The sequence below is a fragment of the Sceloporus occidentalis genome, unplaced genomic scaffold (genome assembly GCF_023333645.1).
Source record: "Sceloporus occidentalis isolate IW3139 unplaced genomic scaffold, rSceOcc1.0.p SCAF_3, whole genome shotgun sequence".
Lineage (NCBI taxonomy): Eukaryota > Metazoa > Chordata > Lepidosauria > Squamata > Phrynosomatidae > Sceloporus > Sceloporus occidentalis.
The window spans coordinates 1033233-1053750 of NW_028316983.1; the positions used below are offsets into that span (position 1 = coordinate 1033233).

The following is a 20518-nucleotide window of genomic DNA, read 5'->3' on the forward strand; positions in this document are numbered from 1 at the left end:
TACACTTTCAGCTGCTCCACAGCGCCCGGCCTTTCTCCTGGCTGTAGCGGCGGAGGGAAGGCCTCTGGTGCTGGAGGACCAGCGCCAGAGGCCTCCTCTCCGTCGCCACGGCTGACGGGGGAAAGGCCGGGCGCTGCTCCTGGAGGCCTCCAGGAGCAGCACCCGGCCGTTCTCCTGGCAGCGGTGGCGGCGCCACGGAGAGGAGGAGGAAGAGGAGGCCGAGCGCCTGGGGCCTCTTCAGCCCCCTCTCCGCCGGCACCGGCGCCTGCACCTCGATGCAGGGGCCGAGTGGCGCACTGGAGACCAAGAGGCCTCCAGCCCACCACCCGGCCCTTGCACAGAGGTGCTGGCAGCGACGGCGGCGGAGTGGGGGCTGAAGAGGCCTCTGGCGCTGGTGCTCCGCTGCCTCTGCCGCCGCTGCAGACGGGCCGGGTGGCAGGCTGGAGGCTTCTTGGCCTCCAAAACCCCCACCCGGCCTTCCCCCCGGCTCTAGCTGAGGCGGCAGCGGCAGCAGCGACGCGGCACCGGCGACGAAAAGGTAAGTAAGGAGGGAGGAAGGGAGGGAGGGAGGGAAGGAAAGAGTTGGGGGGAGGAGAGGGGAGGGAGGGAAGTTGTCCCCAATGGCGGCGCGTGTGCACGTGCACCGCCATTGGGGACGAGACTTGAGCATACGTGGATTTTGGTATACGCGGGGGGGGGGTCTGGAATGGATCCCCCGCGTATACCAAGGACGCACTGTATATGTATATGTATGTATATATATATATACACACACACACACAAAGATGTGTGTGTAAGCATATACATGCAGCATTACACTTTCAGCTGCTCCACAGTTTGTGTGTGTGTGTGTGTGTGTGTGTGTGTGTATATGCGTGTGTGTATATGTATGTATATATATACTCACACACACACACAAAGATGTGTGTGTAAGCATATACATGCAGCATTACACTTTCAGCTGCTCCAGTTTGTGTGTGTGTGTGTGTGTGTATATATATATATATATATATGTGTGTGTGTGTGTGTGCATATGTATATGTATGTGTATATATATATATATATACACACACACACAAAGGTGTACGTAAGCATATACATGCAGCATTACACTTTCAGCTGCTCCACAGTTGGTGTGTGTGTGTATATACATATATATATGTGTGTGTATATGGTCCTTGAGGGTACCCCAACTCTAGCCTCCCAATTCACCATAGAAATTCACTGGCTGACCTTGGGCAAGTCACATCCTCTCAGCTTCAACTCCAACTCCTAGGTATTCCTTCATGGTAGGTTTTATTCATGGCAGAATTCTTGCCATCACACCCTACTCTGCTCCTAATTGAGGATTCCTGCTTGGCAGAAGAGCATTGCCACTTGGCACTCGACCCCCCCCTTCTCATCTGTGAGGGTCACACTGTCTCAGCTTCAGGGGCATCCCATGGCAAAACTCCTCTTTATGCCAAGAAAACCCTCAGTTTGTCCCATCTTCCAGTGCCATCCTGATGTTGAACAGGGGTCAGACTACATGCCCTCTAGTATGCCATGTATTCCTATGTGTTACTTCATAGCAGAAGGGGGTTGGACTGGATGGTCCTTGAGTCCCCTCAACTCTAGCATTTCTTGTTGGGGCTTCACAGTTTATTTTTTGAGACTGGGCTCCCCCCCCCCCCCTTTTGTGTGTGTGCCTTCAGGGTTTTTAAGCATAGGAATGTTGTTTAAACCTCTGCCAAACTTCCTTTTGAGATGGTAATTGAGTTTGAAATGCAAAGTAATGAGCGTAATTATTCGCCTTGTCTTTTATTGTCATTCAGAGAAATCTGTGCTGAAAGAGAGAGAAGAAATCGCCTTTTGGAAGAGGGACTTTTGAAACAAAATTCTCCTCAAGGTCTCAATGAACGAGGAGAAAAACATGGGTTTCTCCAATCACTTCCGGGAAGCCTAGTGGTCTTTTGAGGCCTTTGGAAACTCCCAACCGCCCCTGGCAACATATAGGCATGGATTTCATCACGGGTGGACTTACCGGATAGCAAGGGCAGAGACACCATTTCGGTGATCGCAGACTTGTTTTCTAAGCAAGTGCATTACATGGGGTGTAAGGGGGTACCCAGCACTCCAAGGTTGGCGGTTGGTCCCTGGCGATGTGGGCTAGCTATGTGCAGCTCTCCCCTCTTCTGCTTTGCCTTTCCTGTCTGCGCAGCAAGGGACTCTAGGAGGAGTTCTCTCGGCCTTCCTTTCCCAGCTGAAGCGCCATCGCATTCTTTACTGCAGACACACTGCTGCAACCTGATGCAAAACATTGTTTTTCTTCAGCTTCCTTCAAATGCTGGTTCTGCTTTTTCCAGCTAGAAAGAGGAGGAGGGGGAGGAAAAAGGGGGCTGAGCAGGTGGAGAAAAGACTATCTGCACTTTGTTGGCAGAGGCTTTGTTAAATGAGGGGTATCTGCAATTGTGTACAATGGGGAGAAAGTCCAGAGACGTCTCTTCTCCCGATACCACTTCCAAACGATGCCACTAAACGTAAACGCACTCTCCATTCGAACAGCGATGGAGTGGCTGGGGAGTGGTTTGACATCACATGTTTTCGTGTATTCTAAATGGCGCTTTCTCTTTGGAATACCATTGGAATTCAGCAACAAATAGCTTCAAGCTTGTTTAAAGCAAGCAGAAATGCGTCCTTCTGCAATGAGGGTTTTATAGGGTCGCTGCTAAAAACTGGCACCGTGTTTTCCTGTCAAATGTCACCAACTGTTTTGTGTGAAAAAGCATGCAACCTGGAAGATGCTGGACAGGACAAGACACCTTTTAAAAAACAGTCCCTGGAATGCCAAGATCTAAACTCTCAGCCCCTCGCTGCTATTCTGAGATATTCAAGGTATGTTGCTAGGACAGTTCAGTGCCCTTCTATGAATCCTATGGTAATATCAGCCCTTAGCATTCTTTTGGGGTGCAAGGAGGGGAAGGTGGGCACCACTGAGTAGCGCCAGGGAACAGAAACGCATGGTCCTGATCCCCAAGCCAACCACAGAACAGTCACAACTTAACATAAAAAAAGATGACTTTATTTATACATTAAACGGCCGGAGAAAATGCCAAATAAATTTAAAAACAGTCTATAATACAGCATGGTACTGACGCACCAAGTGCGCACAGACAACAAGGAGGAAAGACAGAGAGCGAGAGAGACACCGCCGGGGGGCTGGGGGGGGGGGCTTCATCAGCTCTCCTGGCTCTTCATGTGCTTTGCGTACGATTCGTGGAGGTGCTTCTTGTAGGCTGCAGGGAGAAAGAGAGAGATGTGTGACGATGACCCATTCCCATCCCTTTTGCTGGGAGAGGAGGGGTCTGCATCCCACCCAAGCAACCCCCCCTTATTTCCCAGACCCAAGTTGCAGGGAACAGGAACACCCCCATATCCCCCCAACTCTCCGTTGGGCAAAGGGCCTAGATGGGGGGGCAGTGGTCAGGGTATGGGGGCACCCCTCTATATTCCAGGGGTAGAAGGGCACTCTTGAGGTATTTCAGGTTCCATTTTAAGCAAAGAAGAGGTATGTGAAGTCGAAGGCTTTCATGGCCAGCATCCATAGATTTTTGTGGGATTTTCGGGCTCTGTGGCCATGTTCTAGCAGAGTCTATTCCTGATGTTTCACCAGCATCTGTGGCTGGCATCTTCAGAGAACATGGCCACATAGTCTGAAAAACCCACAAAAAACTAAAGAAGAGGTACATTAAAAAAAAGCATCAGGGGGACGGGATAGTTAACGTATTTTATTGTTGTGTGCCTTCAAGTCATTTCCAACTTATGGAGACCCTAAAGTGAACCTATTATGGGGCTTCCTTGTTACGTTTCTTCAGAGGGGGTTTGCCATCCTCTGAGGCTGAGAGAGTCTCACCTGGTGGGTTCCCACGGCTGAGCCACGATTCGAACCCTGGTCTCCAGAGTTATAGTCCAATGCTCAAACCACTAGACCACACTGGCTCTCACCTCTATATATACATGGGCTACAAGCACTCTTCCAGGCTGTTACCTGAGGGATCCCCCAGGACCCCAAAGATATTTTGGGGAGAATAGGCTCTCCATTCCCACCTAAAGGGTAAGACTGACAGTTTCCCGATGTGCTGCAGGGTGGGTGCGAGGGGCAGGTCCCGGAGCCATTTTAGATCCAGCATATAATGGAATATATATATGTTCCCTGGCAGCACATAGCCAACTTGTCTGCCACCCTCTACAGCGAGCAGAGAGATTACATTTTCCCCAAAATATTTTTAGGGTGCTGAGAGGCCTCCCCCCAAGTACCAACCTTCCTTGAGGATCTATGGGCTGCCTTGCCCAGAACTTGGAGTGAGGGTGGGGGGTCTCCATGTCTTCCAGACATTTTGGACCTTACAGCCTCTTTTTGCCAACCATACTTTTGGGGGCCTCTGGGACCTTTGATTGCCCAAAGGGTCCCAGCCCCCCCATCCTTCCCTGCCCCCATTAGACCTGGGGAGAAAAGGCTGCCAAGGATTGTGTGGGGAACTTCCCCCAGGACTTCAGCTACTAAGGATGGCTCTGTGCTTCAGTTCCCAAACACGGAATTTAATGTGGGGAGTGGGAACCCCAAGTGTGCCCACAAGGCACTTGTGCTCTGACCTGTGAGGCTCCTGAAGAGGAAAGTGAACTCTGTACATGCTCCTGGAACAGGCGGGCAAATCACAGCCCCAACAGCTCCAGCCCCCCAAACCTGTAAGAATGATACCAGAGACCACTCACCTGCTTGGTTTTTCCAGAGCTCCGCGGCGTCTGTGTTCAGGGGGCTCTCGATGTTGGGCTCTGGGGGGTCAGTGCAAGAAAGGGGCCATCAGTCCAGGCGTCTGGCTGGCTAAAGACCTAGGATTCTCACCCAGCGCCAACTCCAAGGGCTCAGTTTAATCCTTTGCCCCTTTATTATTACAGGGACGTGGAAGCACTGGCCAGCCAAGACACCCACCGGATCCTGTGGCACAAGTTACCATGCAGAGACAAGGGCCCTATGTGGCCCCTCGATGCCCCCTGCCCACCTCAAGGGGCTTCTCCCTCTTTCCCCCTATTGCTTCTCTTGTTCCTTCACAGCTGGCAGGAGCAGGGCTGTCTTTGGGGATGAGGCTTGGCTGGCAAAAGGGATTGGGAGCACCCAGTAGTCACTTAACAAGCAATGGGCATGAAAAAGGGTGAAGGTAAGCTGAGAGAGGAACTATTTGGGAAGGAGTGTGGCGGCTGGTGAGGAATTACTCTTCAAGGCAGTTGGAAAGAATGTGTTTCCCCATACCAGGGGTTGAAACGTTGTCAGGGAAGGCCCCTCTCTCAGTCTGGAAGGACATGGGCAACAGGGACTTCTTGGTGGCTGCTCTCAGGCTAAGGAACTCCTTCCCACAAGGGCCTTGGATGCACCACCTCTCTGCTCTCCTTCTGCCAGCAGATAAAGACCCTTTTTATTCAAAATGGATTTGGGCGACTATGGCCTGAAACAAATGGCAAAGAGGGGTAGTTTCCAGCCACGCCGGCCGTGTCCAGAGTGCCCCAAAGCAGCCAAAAAAAAAAAAAAAAGGTAGGCTTGCTGAGCTAATTGAACTACAGATTGTTTTGGCTGTATTTTCATGTTAAGCAATGCTGCAAGCTGCCATGGCTCCCAGATTGGGAGGAAGGCAGGACGACAAACCTGAGAAACACAGCTGGCCTCCCTTTCCTTCTCTCTCGGGGGTTGGGGGGTGTCTGTGCTAAACTCCATCAAGGGGTCCCCAGGGATCTCCCCCTGCGCCCCCCACTCACCTCCCAGCAGGCTCTGGATGGAGAGGAGGATAGTCCGGACGTCGTAGAGGGCTGACCACTTGTCCTTCAGGATGTCCAGGCAGATGTTTCCTTGCAGATCCACATTGGGGTGGTAGCAGGGGGTCAGGAACTTGACTGTGGGGGCGTTGTAGGGGTATCCGCTGGGGAACTCCAGGGAGAGCTTGTACCGAAGGTCCTCGTACGCCTGCCAGGGGGAGATGGGCACGGATCCTGTTCTGCGCTTCCCATCGTCCCCAACCTGTGCTGGGTTGCAGTTCCCAGAATCCCCAATGCTGGAGGGTGCAGTTTGGGATGTGGAAAGCTGGCTCCTGCCTCACTGCCCCCCCACCCCAATCCACACATTGTGGAAGCATAGAATCATAGAGTTGGAAGAGACCACAGGGGCCATCCAGTCCAACCCCCTGCCATGCAGGAAATCCAAATCAAAGCATCCCTGACAGATGGCCATCCAGCCTCTGCAAAACTAATAAGGTTTTAGTAATGGGTCAGGACACAAGTCTTGCCGTCCCAGAGACACAAAACCACACCAGGTTACGGACCTGGAGCATAATTGGATCTCTGTGTGCGTGTAGAGTGCACACAACAACAAACAACAATGTGCCTCTGGGCAAAAGCTTCCTGAAAACTGTGCCTAAAAGAATGGGGTGCATGGGAGCAACCGGGGTGGGTTTTTGGGGTCCATGTGCTGCCCTGCACCCATGGGCCCCGGGGGCAGAAAGAACTGGCCCTGACCCAATGGCCCCAATTTGCCCCCAGGGGCCCAACTTACCGTCCCGGCGGCTCCGACAATGGTCCCGATCCACTTGAAGAGGTTTTCTGACTCTGGGAAGGCCGAGATGCCTTTGTCTCCAGACATCTGTTAAGGGGAAAGGTTACAGGGGAGGCTGGAAAGAGGGTCCCCCAATGGGATTGGGGTCACGCACTGCAGGGTGAGCGCAGATGCCAAGGGGGATCATGTGCCAGCCTGCCCCCAGAAGAGTGGACACTGACTCTGGAGACCAGGGTTCCAGGCCTGGCTCAGCCACTGAAACCCACTGGGCGACGTTGGGCAAGTCACACTCTCTCAGCCTCAGAGGAAGGCAATAGTGGCAGACCTCTTCCGAAGGAATCTTGCCAAGCAAGTCCCATGATAAATGGATTAATCCCAGGTTGAAGAGATGGCCGGGCCTGGTGCCATGACTCTGGAGACCCGGGTTCGAATCCTGTCTTAGCCAGGCAAAGCCAGTGGGCGACCTTGGCCAAGTCACACTCTCTCAGCCCCAGAGGGAGGCCAAGGCACAGAAGAAGAGTCTACTCCACGCAGAGTGAGCATAATGCCTTAAGGGCTAGAGCAGCAGGGCTTTGGAGCCCAGGCTCCTCCCCACACTGGGCTGACCCTGGGTCAAAGTCACACTCTCTCAGCCTCGGAGGAAGAAGCTTGCAGATGGCCCCCCCTCAGCCCTTTCCTTAGTCCCCATTTCTGAATCCACTCACCATGAGGGCCATCAGCTCCTGCTGCAACCTGCGGGGCAGAGACCGAGAGGAGGAGAGTCAGGCCCGGGGCTGCAGGGGCACTCTGCACGCGCCCCGAGGAGCCCTCGCCCGCCCTTCCTTCCCTCCTTACCTGCTCCGGACGGAGCCCCTCGCGGGGCCGCTGCCGGCCTCGGCCGCCTTCCCCAGGGCCCTGGAGGCGGCAGCTGCGCTGGGGTCTGTGTTCTGGGAGGCCATGGCGGGCGGCGGGGCGGCCCTGGGTTCGAGTCCTGCGCGGCGGAGGCGGCGGCGGCGGCGGCGGCGGCGAGAGCGGCGCTGCTCCTCTTCCTCTTGCTGCTTCTGCGGCTGCTCCTGCGCCGCTCTGACTCTAGTTTGAATGTTGCAAAGCTCTGAGCCACTGGCCAATCAACGCCGCGCTGGCTTAGCGGCCGGCCAATGGCGAGGCGGGAGCGAGCGCGGAGGGACCCCATTGGCTGCCGGGATGCAAAGGGCGAGCGGGGCGGAGCCTTAAAGGGGCCGCAGCAATCCCTGCAAAGGGCCCTAGAGACAAGGCAACTGTTAAATGGGTTTGAAATTGGTTGACCCTTTGAACCCAAAGGATTCTCCCAGCCATGGCTGCTCCTCTTCATCCTGGAGAGAAGGGACCAGAGGGGAGTCCAGGGGGCTCTGTCCTGGGCCCAGTGCTATTCAACATCTTTATCAATACCTGGATGACAGAATTGGGAGCATACTTATCAAATTTGCAGATGACACCAAATTAGGAGGAATAGCTAATACTCCAGAGGACAGGATCAAGATTCAAAATGACCTGAATAGACTAGAAAGCTGGGCCAAAGCTAACAAAATGAAATTCAACTCAGAGAAATGTAAGGTATTGCACTTAGGGCGGAAAAATGAAATGCAGAGATATAGGATTATGGGGGAGACCTGGCTGAATGAAACTACGTGTGAAAGGGATTTGGGAGTCCCAGTAGACCATAAGTTGAACATGAGTCAAGAGTGCGATGCGGCAGCTAAAAAGGCCAATGCAATTCTAGGCTGCATCAATAAAAGTCTAGTGTCCAGATCAAGGGAAGTCATAGTGCCACTGTATTCTGCTCTGTTCAGGCCCCACCTGGAATAACACTGTGATCAGTTCTGGGCAAAACAATTCAAAAAGGACATTGAGAAACTGGAGCCATGTGTCCAAAGGAGGGAGACCCAAATGGTGAAGGGTCTGGAAACCATGAAGCCCTATGAGGAGAGACTTAGGGAGTTGCTGGAGATGTTTAGCCTGGAGAAGAGAAGGTTAAGGGGTGATATGATGATAGCCCTCTTTAAATACTTGAAGGGGTGTCATATTGAGGAGGGAGCAAGCTTGTTTTCTGCTGCTCCAGAGAACAGGACCCAGACTGAATGGATCTAAGCTCCAGGAAAAGAGATTCCAGCTCAGCATTAGGAGGAACGTCTGGAGAGTAAGGGCTGTTTGACAGAGGAACACATTCCCTTGGTGGGCAATGGCATCTCCTCCTTTGGAGGTGTTTAAACAGAGGCTGGATGGCCATCTATCCCAGGGGGTGATTTGATGGAGAGTTCCTGCATGGCAAAAGGGGGTTGGGCTGGATGGCCCTTCTTGGGGTCTCTTCCAAATCTAGGATTCTATGAAAAGACAACAATATGTAGGAAGGTGATTGTTGTTGTTTGCTGTCCTCAAGTCAACCTCATAGAATCACAGACTCACAGAGCTGACAGAGGGCCATCCAGGCCAACCCCATTCTGCCATGCAGGAACTCACAATCAAAGTATCCCCAACTGATAGTCGCTTCATGGTTTCCAGACCCTTCACCATTTTGATGGCCCTCCTCTGGACACGCTGACCAAAGCAAACTCATGGCGATCCTGTGGATGAGGCACCTCCAAGGCCTCCTGTCCTTAATTGCTCTGCTCAGGTCCTGCAAATTCAGGCCTGTGACTTCCCTGCTTTGAGGCATCCATCTGGTGTGTGGTCTTCCTCTCTTCCTACTTCCCCCCACCTTTCCTGCCTTCTCAAGATGTGGCCAAAGGAGGAAAGACTCAAGCATCTTGGCTGCCAGGGAGATTTCTGCCTTGATCAGTTCCAGGACCCATTTGTTTGTCTTTTTGGCCATCCAGTGTCCTCAGCACCACGTCTCAAATGATTTGGTCGTCTTCCTAGCTGCTTTTCCCCCACTGTCCAGCTCTCACATTTGTACAAAGTGATTGGGAATACCTTGGCTTGGATTATTCTAGCTTTAGTGCTCAGTTGTATACCTTTACTCTTTAGGATCTTGTCTACTTCTTTCATGGCTTTGTTGACTGGAGTCTCCATTCTGATCATCATTTGATCAGTTATGGGAATTCTTTTATTATTTCAATTTCCTCATCATCTAGGTTGAATTTATGTAGCTCTTCCATGTTTGTTATTTTTGCTTTCTTTGTGTTCAGCAGTGCGCCTGCCTTTGCACATTCTTATCTGACCTTCTTTAAAAACTGTCCCAAATCCATGAGGTTTTCTGTTAGCAGTATAGTGTCACCTGCACACAGGAGATGGAGGGCTGTAGAAAGAGAGGAAGACCACATAACAGATGGAAGACCCAACCCAGGAGGTCTGAGTCTTGCAGGACCTGAGCAGAGCTGTTGAGGACAGAGGAACTTGGAGGTGTCTCCTCCACAGGGTTGCCATGAGCCGAAGTCAACTCAAAGGCAGTTAACAACAACTCCACATTTTGGCTGCTCCTGATCTTCTCTCCTTACTGCAGAGAGGACAAGACTCACTTTCTTTACTCACAACCACAGCTGGCCTGGGAGTGTGTCCCCCTCCAAAGGTAGTTTCTCGGTCCAGCCCCAGGCTGGATTCGGCCACCCTCCCACATAGGCTTCCAATGGGACAAGAAGCATCAAGCAGATGTATATTTATTTCCAGCCGGTCCCTATGAGCCCAATACAGAAACAAAATGGTGGAGCCCAGGACCGACTCTGCGCTGTCCCTGGACCTGAGTGCTAGAGAGCTGCCTTCCATCCAGCTCCAGCTGTACACTTCTCTCTCCTGCTTTCCATCAGCCCCACGACAGCTGCACAAACCCATCTTCTCCAGCAGAGACAGATGGGAGAGCCCAAGAGTTCTCCCCGAGGGGTTAGGACCAGAGGAAGCCTAGGTTTTGGGTGCTCCTTCTTGCGGCGGAGGAGGCACAGACTGTGGTGGATGCTGCTCCCCTTCATTGCGCAGGGTCTCCATGTATTTCCTCATTTTCACAGTCATCCAAGGTGGTGGGGTGAAAGGCTTCAGTTCATCCAGCTTCAGCTCTGGAGATCCTCTGGGGAAGCCAGCAGAAGAGCAGAGGAAGGAAGGAAGGAAGGAAGGAAGGAAGGAAGGAAGGAAGGAAGGAAGGAAGGAAGGGCAGTCTTAGTAAGGGCATAGTGGTCCTCTGATCAAGCTTCCAAACCTCTTCAGTGCTTTTGGCTTGATGGTTCCCCACTAGGGCTACCAATTCAGGATCATCCTAAACACTGAGGTCTCTGGGCCACAACCTGAGATCTGAGGTGGCCTCTAGTGATGCCATTAAGCATTATGCATTAAATACCAACCACAGCTGTTCATAGCATGTCACACACACACACACACATACACACACACACACACACACACACACACTGTTCCCATTTGGAAAGTAAGGCAGAAATCTTAGGATAAAATGAGAGGGTTATTCTTTCTCACATACTTAGGGAGATGGGATAAAGTGTGTCTAATCTAGCCTAGGGCCAGTGTGGCATAGTGGTTTGAGTGCAGGACTTCAACTCTGGAGATCTGGGTTTGTTTCCCCACCCAGCCATGAAAACCACTGGCTGACCCTGAGCAAGCCACACTCTCTCAGCCTCAGCAGAAGGCAATGGCAAACCTCCTCTGAACAAATCTTGCCAAGAAAATCCTGTGATAGGTTCACCTTAGGGTTGCCATAAGTTGGAAACGACTTGAAGGCACACAGCAGCAACAACAAAATCTAGCCTACTTGCTTCTAGCCAGAAAATGAGTGGAGGGTTAGGTCTGGCATCACAATGAATGGGAGGGAAGGTGGCCATTGACTGAGGAAACACAGAAATTCCCTGGAGAGTCTCTTACAGCAACCAAACAACTAACCTTGCCGATTGTTGCTGTATTCGCTGAGCTGGAGATGTGCGCACAGCCCTTTCCTCTAGCCTACAGCTAAGCTCCCCAAAACTGGATAATGTGCACCCTAATCCTCCATCTTGGAGACGACTCATGAAAACTGGAGATGCATGGTCAGGCCCTGAGATCTGCCAACCCTATTTCCTACATGTATCACCCAAGACTAATCACACACTCTTACCTCTCCTCCTTGCAAACACTCTCTCTCACACACAGCAACTATTGCTTCAGAGGCAAGCACAGCTTCTCCCAGAGTTCACCTGCTAAGAGAAGGGTGGGCAATCCCAGCAGGTCCAGGGGGCCAGCAGCCGGCCACAGGAGCCACCAAGGGTTTTGGCCCGACAGACTCCCACACCTGTTCTCTTGGGCCAAAGCACACAAAGGGAGATGGGGCTTCTTTGCACCCACCACCTGGAAACACACATACTGTATACACATGCTGACCATTGCTGAAGAGACTGGTCAGTTCTACCCAGTAGGGTTTGGACCCTAAGATGGGCAGGTAAGTGTGATAGGCAGGTGGGGTCTGCTCCAGGACTCATCTGGGGCTTTATGGATTGCTATAGAAACCAAAAACCAAGATCCATCAACCAAACACACCCAGGAACTTCCAGGAGCCCACTTCTGGTTTTAAAGAAATGTTTGTTTTTTTAAAAGTTAAATCTTTACTCTTGGGGGCTTTCTATAATTCAATTCATGCCCTTTTTTGGGGGAGTGTGGAGGGGTTGAGGCTCTTAAAAGTAGCCCTGGGACTATACTCTCCCTCCAGCCGCCCTCAGTGTTCACTCTGTGCCTCACCTGTACTCTTCACTTGCTGCCAGATCTCGAATGTCTTCCTCTAGAAGAAGATAGGCCTATGGCAAGGGAAACACAAGGAGAGCAGAAGCCCTGGTGAGGCCACCGTCTGCTATTCTTTCAACATCCTGGCTGCAAGGGGGAAGACCCCTGGGCCCTCACCTCTCATGCTTACCCAAATGGGTCTGGTTCACATCTACTAGGATCCCACAAAACCCCAGCAAGAGAGTGCCAGAAAAAGTCCTGGCCAACAGAAAATCCGCCACGTAGCCAAGAATCTGTTTCCCTCCTGAGCCAGCTCCCCGCACTCTTCTCCCCGGCCTTGTTACACTCACCATCTTGCCACCGGTGGCCCGCATGTGCTGCTGCTCTGCTAGCCAGTGCTTGTCCTGAGGATCAGCTGCATACTAGAAGAGGGAAGTGGAAGCGAGGAGATGGTGAGGCTTAGATCCTCTAAGAAATGCCATGATGGTATTGGGCCACCAGTCCAGAGTTCTGTTCCTATTCAAATGCCCCAATGGGGAGATAATAAGCATGGCACAATGGTAACAGCACCACTCAGAAACTGGCATGCAGAGTCATATCCCCTTGCACACAGACTATAACTGTTACAGGATGCTGTTTACCACTCCCATTTCAACAGACATTACTGAGGAAGGCAGAAGCCAAAATGTTATGATGCTTTTTGTAAATACAGGTTTTCAATCATCCTATTACATCTTGTGGTTGTTGTGTCATTTCTGACTTATGCCGACCCTACGGCAACCCAGTTCGGAGGGGTTTGCCTTAAACTTTTTCTGAGGCTGACCAAGCATAATTTGCTCAAGGTTGCCCAGTGGATTTCTGTGGCCGAACAGAGACTTGAACCCTTGTCTCGAGTCCAGTGCTCAAATCACTACACCATAGTGCCTCTCCTCTATTAAACCTACTTCAGTATTATAATACCCCTTTGGAATTGAGGAGCCAGCATGGCATAGCAGTTTGAGTGCTGGAATAGGACTCTTTTAGAGACCAGAGTTTGAATCCCCGCTTAGCCATGGAAACCCACTGAATGACTTTGGGCACACTCTCTCATCCTGAGAGAAGAGCTGGACACTGACCAAATCCTGTGTGAGACTTCACCTTAGGATTGCCATAACTCAGAAATGACTTGAAGGCAAAAACAAGAACAACAACAACAACTGGTATTCAGATTCCATGTGAAAACAGTGGTGTTTAGTTGCTTTTTTCATCTATGATACAAATAAAAATAGTCTGTAAACAAGGCCTTGTGATGAAAAGTTTAGGCAGCTGAGTACAGTGGAGCCTTGCCTTATGTGGGGATCCGTTCCAGACCCCCCCTGCATAAGGCAAATATCACGTAAGCTCAAGCCCCGTTCAATAGAATGGGGCTCGTGGCGGTGCAGCGCCAGCACGGCTTCCTTGTAAACCAGAAGCCACGTATGGCGTGCCCGTGTATGGAGCGGGTGTGCTGTACTTAACTGGGAGAAGAGAAGACTGAGAAGCGACATGAGAACCATCTATCAATATGTGAAGGGATGTCATGAGGAAGACAGAGGAAGTTTGTTTTCTGCTGCTCCAGAGACTAGAACAATTCCACCTAACCATTAGGTTGGCTGTAAGAGCTGTTTACCAGTGGAATACAGACTGCTTCTGGGAATGGCGGACTCTCCATCTTTGAAGGTGTATAAACAGAGGTTGCACGGGTATCTCTTGAGAGTGCTTTAGTTTATATTCTTGCAGGGCAGGAGGTTGAACTAGTTGGCCATTGGGATCCCTCCCAACTTTCTCATTCTATGACCAATCCCTAACTAAGGGAAGTTAGTGCAATACCAAAATGAAGCCCAGCATGAGGGACTTGGGGGGTCATGATCACTTCAGGCAGGGAACTGGCACCCAAAGGTTCTCAAATCCTGGTGCTGTGGCTTGATCCGCCCACCCCAGGACTGAATCCACTGACCTTAAACATGTGGGGGTGTTTGATGTAGAGTCTTCCTCTGGTCCCTCCCATACCCAGGGCTCTGAATCAGAAACACAATGGTGGGTTAGACATTTGGATTTGATACGATGCATCCCATTTTCTCCCTTCAGTTCAAAGCCCCACACCTCATGTCAAAGAACACAACTAAGTATTTGTGGCTGACATCCCAACATCCAGCTCAGCCTGAAGGGAACTTTCAACAAGCTCTGCTTCTCACCTGCCTGACAGTAACTTACTTGTTTGCTCTTGATCCAAGCACAAGAGGTGTGGAGTCCTTGATCCGTGCGGGGTCCCACTGCAAAGCACAAAGAGGAAGAGAGTTTTGTGACGATGGCCCCTGCCCATCCCATGCATGGAGGGGTCCAGAGGCTAGGCTTAGAGGCAAGAGCCCACCCTCTGGAGTTTAGCACACAGTAGGAGTGATTCTGCACCTGCTAACCCCTCTGTGCTCTTCCAGCAGGAAGATTTGGCTGCCAGCTTTCCATTGCCCTCCCCGCAGGTGGGTCTGTGGAAAACCAGAGATGGGCAGAGCATACCTTGGGACCATCCCTTGGCACTGGCTCACAGGATTTGTTTTTCCCCCTGAGAAGACAGAAGACAACCAGATTAAGTTGCTCCAAGGATAAAAGCAATCAAGAAAGGCGAACTGTCTCCCTCTTTGAGAGGTATCATTCTCCCACCTTCTCTTGCTTTCTCTTCAGCTGTGGATTATCTCCCTTTTTCTCAGCTCTATCCATCCTAACCAACTCAGCAGCAAGGCTCCTTTGATGCCTTGGCCTCTCCCTGCCAGGCTCTGGCTCATGTGGGCTCCTGCCCTTCTGTAAGCTAAGACAGGCTAGCAGTTCTGGATACTCTGGTTCAAGAAGGATAATAACTAGCTGGAATATGTCTAGAGGAAGGTGAACAAGATGGTCAAAGGTCTGGAAACCACCAGGCCTATGAGGAATGATGGAGGGAGCTGGGTATGTTTACCCTGGAGAAGAGAAAATGGAAGATATGACTTGATAGAGCCATCTTTAAGTATCTGGATGTCAGCCTGGAGAAAAGGAGACTGAGAGGTTCCATCTATGCTTCTTCAGTGTAAGAAATGTTTGGCAGTAGAATGGACTGCCTGGAATGATAGTGGACTCTCCATCTTTAGAGGGATTTCAAGAGAGGTTGGATGGACAATTCTCAGGAGTGCTTTCCTGAGGACTAAAGGGCCTTTGTGGCTCTTTCCACCTAAATATTAGGAAGAACTTCCTGACAGATAAGAGCTGTTCATCAGTGGAACACGCTGCCTCGGAGAGTGTTCAGAGTCTCCTTCTTTGGAGGCTTTTAAACAGAGGTTGGATAGCCATCTGTCACAGTTAGTGCTTTGATGTTGTCTTCCCACATTGCAGGAGGTTGGACTGGATGGCCTTTGAGGTCTCTTCCAACTCTATGATTCTATGAATCACTCATTCCAGGTGCTGCTGCTCTCCACCAGAGCCTTTTATGGGGCTCAACTGGTTGTGTCTGTGCCAGGGGCGAGGACTGTGGGTTATTCCAGGGAGGCTGGGTAAACGGGATGGGGAAAGAGCTGCTCCCCTCGCATCATATTTGGTTAGCAGACTTACGTGCTCCCGCCCACAGGCTTTGGATCACTCAAGTGGCTCTGTCCTGGAGGCCGTCCCTTCCTCTGAAAAGGGGCAAAAACTTCTGTTAATGCCTTCTGGCCAATATGTGCTCCTCCCAGCAGAGGCTTTTGCCAGTGTCCCCCTCTTGCATCAACCTAAGGAGGAAGTCAGAACCTGCTGGCAAAAGGAATGGCTGAGTGTGCTGTGATGCATGCCTCTCTGCCTCGCAAAGTGAAGTGGAGCACCCAGTGACATCCCTCTGCCGCTTTAAGGGCCTCACCTACCTTCTTGGGGATGGGGCTCCCTTGCCGGTTCACTTCCTCTTCCACAGGCTTGGTACGCTAGTCAGGCAGAAAAGGGAGTTCATTGAAAAACAAGAAGTGCCCACTCTTCACAACTTGGCATCAAAGTCATTCACTCTCCTGGATCTGTTCCTAACTGGGGAGAGTGCCCTCTCACCTCCGTTGCCCATTCCTGGCAAGCCACAGAAATTAGCCCAGGCCTCCACTAGGCAGGAGAGCTATTGGCTTTGCAGTTATGGGTCCCTTGGGGCATGAAAGGGCCCAGGCCCCGAGACGGGAAAGAGAGGACCATCCCTACACCCCTTGCTGTGAGCAGGAGTTGGGGAGAGAAAGCTGCTCCCACCTTCATTGTTGGCACCTCATGCGGCAGCCTCGCAACAGACTTCTTGTCATCACAGAAGAGAAGTTTAGCCTGCCAGGGAAGAAAAGGGTCGGGGAGTAGGGAGCAACTGTGAGAGCAGATTCTTGTTTCGGTCTTAGGTGTCTGGAGCCCTATGTTTGCAGAATGCAGAGCCAAGAAATAAACTCTTTGAGGGGCATTTCTGCACCTTTCAAGACGTCTCAGATGTCCACTTGGTGGCACCAAGTGGCTTGATGGGAAGTGGAATACGCCTACAATACACTGCCCTCTGCTGGGTGATGCTAAGCAACAAAGAGAAATGGTGATGGGAATAATGATTAGTTCTGTTTAAACAGGTTGGGCAGCCCTGATCTCAAAATCCAAATCCACGAAAAACCAAAACCTTTTGCTGTCAACTGCCTCCTTCTGCCTTCAAGATGGCAGCTGTGACATTCCTGCTCGTTCGTCTCCCAGATCCTCAGTCTCTGTCCAGCCTTGCATCTCATACACAACACAAATAAGATGTGAGGCTGGAGGCAGATGAACAAATAGGAGGGCTGCAGCTGCTGCCTGAAAGGCATAAGTGGGAAGCTGGTGGTAAGAAGATGGAAGGTTGGAGAAGGACTGAAGATCTGGGAAACTGTGGGAATCCAAGTGTAATAACTGGCGCAAATACATGCCTCCCGCCATTTCACAGATCCTCACATCTGTCTCCAGCCTCACAAATACAGTACAAGAATTTCCTACGCTGTGCATTCTACAATTCAAAATGCTTCTGGTCCCAAGCCTTTTACATACTTAACCTGAGATCAAGCTTCAGTAACAACAAAACATGTTGGGATCAGCAAAAGCACTATGGATAATTTTTCTCAGGAGTCCAGCAGTCCCCAGAGGTGAGCAGCAGGAAGCAAAGAAGGAGCAAGGGTAGCTGGGAACCTTTTTGCTCCAGCTGTGGCCTTTCCCTTCTTGGGTGCTCAGGCAGGACTGGTGTCTCACTTCCCATCCCACCCAGATGCAGCATGAGGCAGCCTCCATGCCATAAGGGGAGCCTCAGAGATCCACTGGGGATGTTTCTTGCTCTTGGGAGAGAGCCGTCACTTTGGAGCTCTGACCCCTCTCCAGACATACCTGCTCCAAGCAGTTCCGACACGTTTCATGAATGAGCTGCTCCATGTCCACATCTTCTCCCACGTTCTCTCGCACGTTCCCTGCTGCCTTCTGGAAAAACTTGGGAACAGGAAGGGGAAGCCAACTGGAATACAGGCCCAAGGAGTCTCTCCTGCAACATCCCCTTAGCCCCCTCTCTTCACAAATGAGTTTCTCCTAATTTAGCAAATGCCTGTAGCGACAGGACCCCTCCAAGTCCCCCAACTGACACCCCGCTCCAGATATGTCCTGTGCTACTGGGAAAGGAAGGGTTTCCTCATCACAACCCTTTGAGATGAAATGTAGCAGGTTCCCCCTCCCTCACAGCCCCCCCCCACTTGCCAAAAGCTCCCGGTTCCAACAGTTCTCTTCCATACCTTCATGTATTTACCAAAGACAGCCTGGATCTCATCGTTGATGGTGGGCTGCAGAACGGCTCGCAACAGGTCCATGGAGACCACGGGGTCCGTGAAGCTGAAAGAGGAGAGGATTAGAGGCCGTCAACCACACCAACGGTCACTCAGCTCAGGCCACCTTGGAAGCCGTCTCGACTCATGGCCTCTCTGCCAACCGCAGGCTACTTCTTCTGGCAACCATGTTTCTCAGCAGGGGATTTTAAAAGGACTTCTGGATGGATTGCCATTCTCCCATTCAAAAGCTTCACTGCATAGGATCCTAACACTCAGATTGTGTTGAAAGTTGTGTTTTTTAAAAAGGAAGACTACAGAACTGCAAAAACAGTTACAGGTATCAATAACCTATACTTTTTTTGTTATCCTGTTTACTACCAGAAAATACCAAAGTATAAGCAAAATTCCTAGTACAGCTTAGAGAGAATGGTTGAACAACAATTATTGATTTGGGATTGCAAAAGTTATGAATCTGGGAATTATAGCCTGCTCATCCTAAACACGGCTGAGCATCCGTGGATGGCAAGCCCCAAAGGCCAAAATGGTGGCCCATGTATGCCAGCATTAAAAACCATGCCAGTTTTATTTAAACCAGTTCCCTTCCCACTGGTCTTGATTACTGTGTGGGGTGGGTCTGGTCTTGAGCCCCCCACTGACCACTGAAGGAGTAAAGCATGGGCAGGAACTGGAGACGCTTGTGGGTTGTGACCTCTCCCAGGATGGAGAGACGGGTGGATGAAGGCGGCCTGCGTACCTGGTCATCATCTGGGAGCGCCGTCCTCGCCGCTGGACCAGCCGGTGCTTGATCATGATGTTCCAGGGACTCTGTGGATATCATGACATTGGTCCAAGAATGGAAGAGATCCCAAGGGGTCATCCAGTCCAAGCCACTTCTGCCACACGGAAGACAAACCCCAGGCCTTCTCTGGGGCCAATGATCCTCCAGCCTTGGCTCTCCAAAGGAGACTCTGTCTGTCCGTCCGTCCGTCCGTCCAGGTGGCCCTTTCGCTCCCTGTGAGAGGCACTTGGGAGCCAGAGAAAGGGGGGCAGGAAGCCAAGGGCCAGGGCCCACCAGGACAGACGGACGGAGCACTCCCTGCCCCAGGGCCAGCCCTTCTGCTCTTGCTGCAGAGACCCCCGGACCCAAAAGCTCCCGTAGGGTCCCCGTGGCCGCTCCCCCAATGGCCACCCTCTCCCCAGCTCCCTCCTGCCCCAGTGCATTGTGGGGTGGGGCCTTCCCCCTGCCCCATGGGATTGTGGGATGCGGTCTCTCCTGCCCAACTGCATTGTGGGGCAGGGTCTCTTCCAGCTCCATGATGCTTTGCCCCAGTGCATTATGGGGCGGGGCCTCCCCGTCTCCCAGAGGATTGTGGGCAGGGTTCTCCCTCTGCCCCAGTGCCTTGTGGGGAGGAGTATCCCCTGGGTCTCCCGTCGGGGGACTGTCTGTGGGGCGGTGGCGGAGCCTGCCCCCTCACTCACCGCGGCGCCCGCCAGCGCCCCCCGCTCCTCCTCCTCCTCCTGCTGCTGCTCTCCGTCCTCCTGCTCCTGCTCCTCCTCGTAGTCCTCCTCCTCCTCCTCGTAGTCCTCCTCCTCCTCTCCGCCCTCGGCCTCGGGCTGCTCGATCTCGCGGGCGGCCCCCATCCTCCCCGCTCCGCTCCGCTCCGCGCCCCGCCCCATCACGGCTGACGTCATCACCGCGCGCCTCGCAGAACCCGGAAGCGGCGCTCTCCCGTTGCCCTGGCAACCGCGCTCAGGCCGGCTGAGGCCTAGTCCTCGTAGTAGTAGTAGTAGTGACTGTAAACAAACCAAGAAGCTGCCCTTAGCCTCTTTCCGTGACGCGGATCACACTCTTCGCTAGTGGATGTTTAGATGTCGAAAACTCCTTCCTCACACAAGGCCCTGGACCCTGGACTGTCAGGGAGGGGCATCCACACTGCAGAAATAATCCAGTTGGACACCACTTTAACTGCCACAGCTCAGTTTACATGGCTAAATGTCTCACAAATGACAGTTCCCAGAATTCCCTAGCATGGAGCCAAGGCAGCTAAAAAGGTGTGAAGGTGGATTATTCCTGCAGTGTGTTTTGGACCTGACTGAGTCAAAGCCTAATCTCTGAGTCTGGGAAGTCTAAATATCGCACAAAACTGCAAATCCCAGACATCTGTAGCACTGAGCTACAGCTGTCAAAGCGGTGCCAGTCAAACTGGACTATTTTTGTGAAGCTGAAGGCTTTCAAGGCTGGCATCCATAGCGTTTTGTGGGGGTTTGGGGCTCTGTGGCCATGTTCTAGATGCTAGCCACAAATGCTGGGGAAACATCAGGAATAAACTCTTCTAGAACATGGCCACAGAGCCTGAAAAGTCCACAAAAAACGATGGATTATTTTTGCAGTCCTAATGCAGCCCCAACATCTATTCTCCAGTTTTCACTTCCGCATTTCCCAAATGGTTTTCGGCCAGTTCTTTGTTTTGGGAGATTCTGGAGGTGGCAAACCGAGCAGTTGATG

General features: G+C 51.8%; 2 protein-coding genes and 1 long non-coding RNA gene across 3 annotated transcripts; 1 reads left to right on the forward strand and 2 right to left on the reverse strand.

Annotated features, from left to right (window-relative positions):
- The first annotated feature begins 372 nt into the window (after window positions 1–372).
- Window positions 373–5690, forward strand: LOC149315392 (uncharacterized). The gene is made up of 3 exons (XR_016280359.1): window positions 373–538; window positions 1815–2874; window positions 4936–5690. It is a non-coding gene; the product is annotated as an uncharacterized LOC149315392 (long non-coding RNA).
- Window positions 3126–7642, reverse strand: LOC149315393 (ubiquitin-conjugating enzyme E2 C-like). Its single transcript, XM_089513403.1, has 6 exons — window positions 7412–7642; window positions 7282–7309; window positions 6578–6664; window positions 5788–5992; window positions 4753–4812; window positions 3126–3275 (listed from the first exon to the last, which is right to left on the reverse strand). The coding sequence occupies exons 1-6, from the start codon at window positions 7513–7515 to the stop codon at window positions 3217–3219; spliced, it is 543 nt and encodes a 180-aa protein (XP_089369529.1). The 5' UTR covers window positions 7516–7642; the 3' UTR covers window positions 3126–3216.
- Window positions 7643–10172: 2530 nt separating this feature from the next.
- LOC149315394 (deoxynucleotidyltransferase terminal-interacting protein 1-like) lies at window positions 10173–19681 on the reverse strand. Its single transcript, XM_089513404.1, has 13 exons — window positions 19492–19681; window positions 18767–18837; window positions 17980–18076; window positions 17585–17683; window positions 16460–16528; window positions 16099–16155; window positions 15815–15876; window positions 14753–14798; window positions 14453–14511; window positions 14196–14256; window positions 12571–12642; window positions 12239–12294; window positions 10173–10589 (listed from the first exon to the last, which is right to left on the reverse strand). The coding sequence occupies exons 1-13, from the start codon at window positions 19651–19653 to the stop codon at window positions 10427–10429; spliced, it is 1074 nt and encodes a 357-aa protein (XP_089369530.1). The 5' UTR covers window positions 19654–19681; the 3' UTR covers window positions 10173–10426.
- Window positions 19682–20518: the final 837 nt, after the last annotated feature.

Bases quoted from the DNA above. Each gene is read 5' to 3' on its own strand.
- LOC149315393 (XM_089513403.1), bottom strand. From the start codon at position 7,515: ATGGCCTCCCAGAACACAGACCCCAGCGCAGCTGCCGCCTCCAGGGCC. The intron at 5,993-6,577 runs GTAAGTTGGGCC...TCCCCCTGGCAG, and splicing joins TTGTCGGAGCCGCCGGGACG to GCGTACGAGGACCTTCGGTA. The intron at 4,813-5,787 runs GTGAGTGGGGGG...CTGACCCCCCAG, and splicing joins CATCCAGAGCCTGCTGGGAG to AGCCCAACATCGAGAGCCCC.
- LOC149315394 (XM_089513404.1), bottom strand. From the start codon at position 19,653: ATGGGGGCCGCCCGCGAGATCGAGCAGCCCGAGGCCGAGGGCGGAGAG. The intron at 16,529-17,584 runs GTATGTCTGGAG...CTTCCCTGGCAG, and splicing joins GTCGGAACTGCTTGGAGCAG to GCTAAACTTCTCTTCTGTGA. The intron at 14,799-15,814 runs GTAAGTCTGCTA...CTGTCTTCTCAG, and splicing joins AAGCCTGTGGGCGGGAGCAC to GGGGAAAAACAAATCCTGTG.